This window comes from Cebus imitator, unplaced genomic scaffold (genome assembly GCF_001604975.1).
Source record: "Cebus imitator isolate Cc_AM_T3 unplaced genomic scaffold, Cebus_imitator-1.0 Scaffold82, whole genome shotgun sequence".
NCBI classification, from domain to species: domain Eukaryota; kingdom Metazoa; phylum Chordata; class Mammalia; order Primates; family Cebidae; genus Cebus; species Cebus imitator.
In genome coordinates this window covers 6192444-6195131 of record NW_016107397.1, presented here as the reverse complement: position 1 = coordinate 6195131, position 2688 = coordinate 6192444, and the positions used below count along the sequence as shown (strand labels likewise).

At 49.3% G+C, this 2688-nt stretch overlaps 1 protein-coding gene across 1 annotated transcript in view; it reads right to left on the bottom strand.

Annotated features, from left to right (window-relative positions):
- Positions 1-2029: 2029 nt before the first annotated feature.
- OCM2 (oncomodulin 2) overlaps positions 2030-2688 on the bottom strand; it is a 7434-nt gene continuing 6775 nt past the window's right edge. The window contains exon 5 of the mRNA XM_017533398.2: positions 2030-2332. Within this exon, the coding sequence (XP_017388887.1) occupies positions 2307-2332 (26 nt within the window). The 3' untranslated portion in view covers positions 2030-2306. The remainder of the gene's footprint in view (positions 2333-2688) is intronic.

The window sequence follows — 2688 nt, the reverse complement described above, 5'->3', positions numbered from 1 at the left end:
CAAAGTTTGTCCCTGTCCCCCTAAAGTCATCTTGAGGCCCCCTACTAGTATGTGTCCCGTACTTTGAGAAACTGCATTTAACATGACCCTCTGAAAAACAGAGGTTCAAAAGCTACTCAGCTAGTTAGCGTGCCAGAAGCAATCTGAAGAGCCCCAAGGCCTCCTGTGAGCTGGATGGTTCAGTAAAAAGTGTGAGCTTTTATACAAGCGCTCCAGAAAATGCCCCGATTGTTCCCAACAGTCCTCAACTCACAGGGTTAGCCCAAGAGAAGAACTTTAATGTGCCACCTGGAAACCAGCCTGGTGAGAATTTCCTGGCTTAAGACTGCCCAGCCTTCATGACAGCCCTGTAACAGAACCCCAGAGGCTAGCCTCAAATGCGAAGACAAGTCTAGGCGTGCTGGGCTCAGGTGGATCGCCTAAGAGCCAGGAAACCCGTGGCTGAGAAGGAGAAGAGGGAGGTGTCAGAGGGTTGGGTGAGAGCAGGTGAGCCTTTCTGAGAGCTTCTTTCTTTTTCCCTCTCTCTCTCTCTTTTTGAGAGCTTGTTTCTCTAAGAAGATGGCTGGGCACGGTGGTGCATGCCTCCGATTGGGTTAGAATCGCAGCACTTTGGGAGGCTGAGGCAGGCGGATCACCTGAGGTCAGGAGTTCGAGACCAGCCTGGCCAACATGGTGAAACCCTGTCTCTACTAAAAATACAAAAAGTAGCCGGGCATGGTGGCGGGCACCTGTAATTCCAGCTACTTGGGAGGGTGAGGCAGGAGAATCGTTTGAACCTGGGGGGTGGAGGTTGCAGTGAGCTGAGATCATGCCACCTCACTCTAGCTTGGGTGGCAGAGTGAGACTCAGTCTCAAAAAGAAAAAAAAAGAAAAAAGACTTGAAAATGTGTTTGTTGTGGCTCACACCTGTAATCCCAGCAATTTGGGAGGCCGAAGTGGGAGGACTGCTTGAGACCAGCAGTTCCAAACCAGCCTGGGCAATATAGTAAGACCCCACCCCTCCCCCGCCACCCCACCATCTCTAATAAACAATAAAAAGCAGGGCGTGGTGGCTCACACCTGTAATGCCAGCACTTTGGGAGGCCGAGGTGGGAGGCTTGCTTGAGCCCAGGAGTTTGAGATCAGCCTAAGCAACATACTGAGACCTCACCTGTGCCAAAAACACAAAAGTTAGCTGGCTATGGTGGTGCATGCCTGTAGTCCCAGCGACTCAGGAAGCTGAGGTGGGAGGATGGTTTGAATCCAGGAGGCAGAGGCTGCAGTGAGCTGAGATCCTGCCACTACACTCTAGCCTGGGCAACAGAGAGCCAGACCTTGTCTCTAAATAAATAAATAATAAAGAGGAAATGGATCCATTTGTACTAACCTGGAATCGCAAGTTTCTTCTTAGCTTTATAAACCGCTCGGGACACATACTCTGTCTTGTCTTGTATCTTTTGCTTTTAGTTAAAAGCCAAATGGCTTTCTAACACATGGCAGAAAATGCATCGGTAAGAGTGACTGGCTGGGTGCGGTGGCTCACGCCTGTAATCCCAGCACTTTGGGAGGCCAAGGTGGTGGATCACTTGAGGTCAGGAGTTTGAGACCTGTCTGGCCAACATGGTGAAACCTCATCTCTAATAAACATACAAAAATTAGCCAGGTGTGGTGGTGCCTGCCTATAGTCCCAGCTACTCAAGAGGCTAAGGCAGGACAACGGCTTGAACCTGGAAGGCAGAGGTTGCAGTGAGCTGAGATCGTGCCACTGCACTCCAGCCTGGGCAATAGAGTAAGACTCTGACCCAAAAAAAAATTTTTTTTTCTATTAATTTTAGAGTCAGAAGATTTGCTGAGAAAAATCCTAGCCTGACAATGGCATTTATTTGTGACTTTCAAGAAACACAACAAAAAAACCCTCTAAAACCTGATTTCCTTGTTCATGCAAGCATAATACCAGTGTGGCCCACTCCGAGCTTGATGGGGCAGAAATCTTGGTCCCCAGCTTGCTTGAGTGTCGTGCTGAGAAAAAACACGCCCACACATCAGCAAATGATGAGAAGCCTGTCTTTATTGGATGATTTTTAGAGGCATTGCCTTTGGGGACTGGGGTGGGGGTGCTTACAGAAGTCATCAGGGCATGTCCACCACCAAAAAAGTCATGAATGACTCTCTCATTACCTCACTAAAACAATGAGCAAACCGCAGAAGGTTTTCAGGGAAAATTAACAAATTAGGTAGGGGTAGGATGCGGGGTTCCCCATTCCCAGGGTTTTGGAATCCTTCCAGGTGATTATACCTTTCTCTCTTTTCTCCATAGACTGGGGCTTTTAAGAATGCACCATTTCCTGGAATTCTAGAACAGAAGAGGTGAGAACAGGGTCAGTGGAGGTGGCTTGGTTCTTTACAGACATGCCGTGGTCAATGAGAATTCCAGAGGCCTGGCGCAGTTGCTCATGCCTATAATCCCAGCACTTTCAGAGGCCGAGGTGGGTGGATCACCTGAGGTCGGGAGCTGGAGACCAGCCTGGCCAATGTGGAGAAACTCTGTCTCTACTAAAAATACAAAATTAGCCAGACGTGGTGGCGCATTCCTGTAATCCTAGCTACTCGGGAGACTGAAGCAGGAGAATTGCTTGAATTCAGGAGGTGGAGGTTGCAGTGAGCTGAGATCAGGCCACTGCACTCCAGCCTGGGCGACCAGAGCAAGAC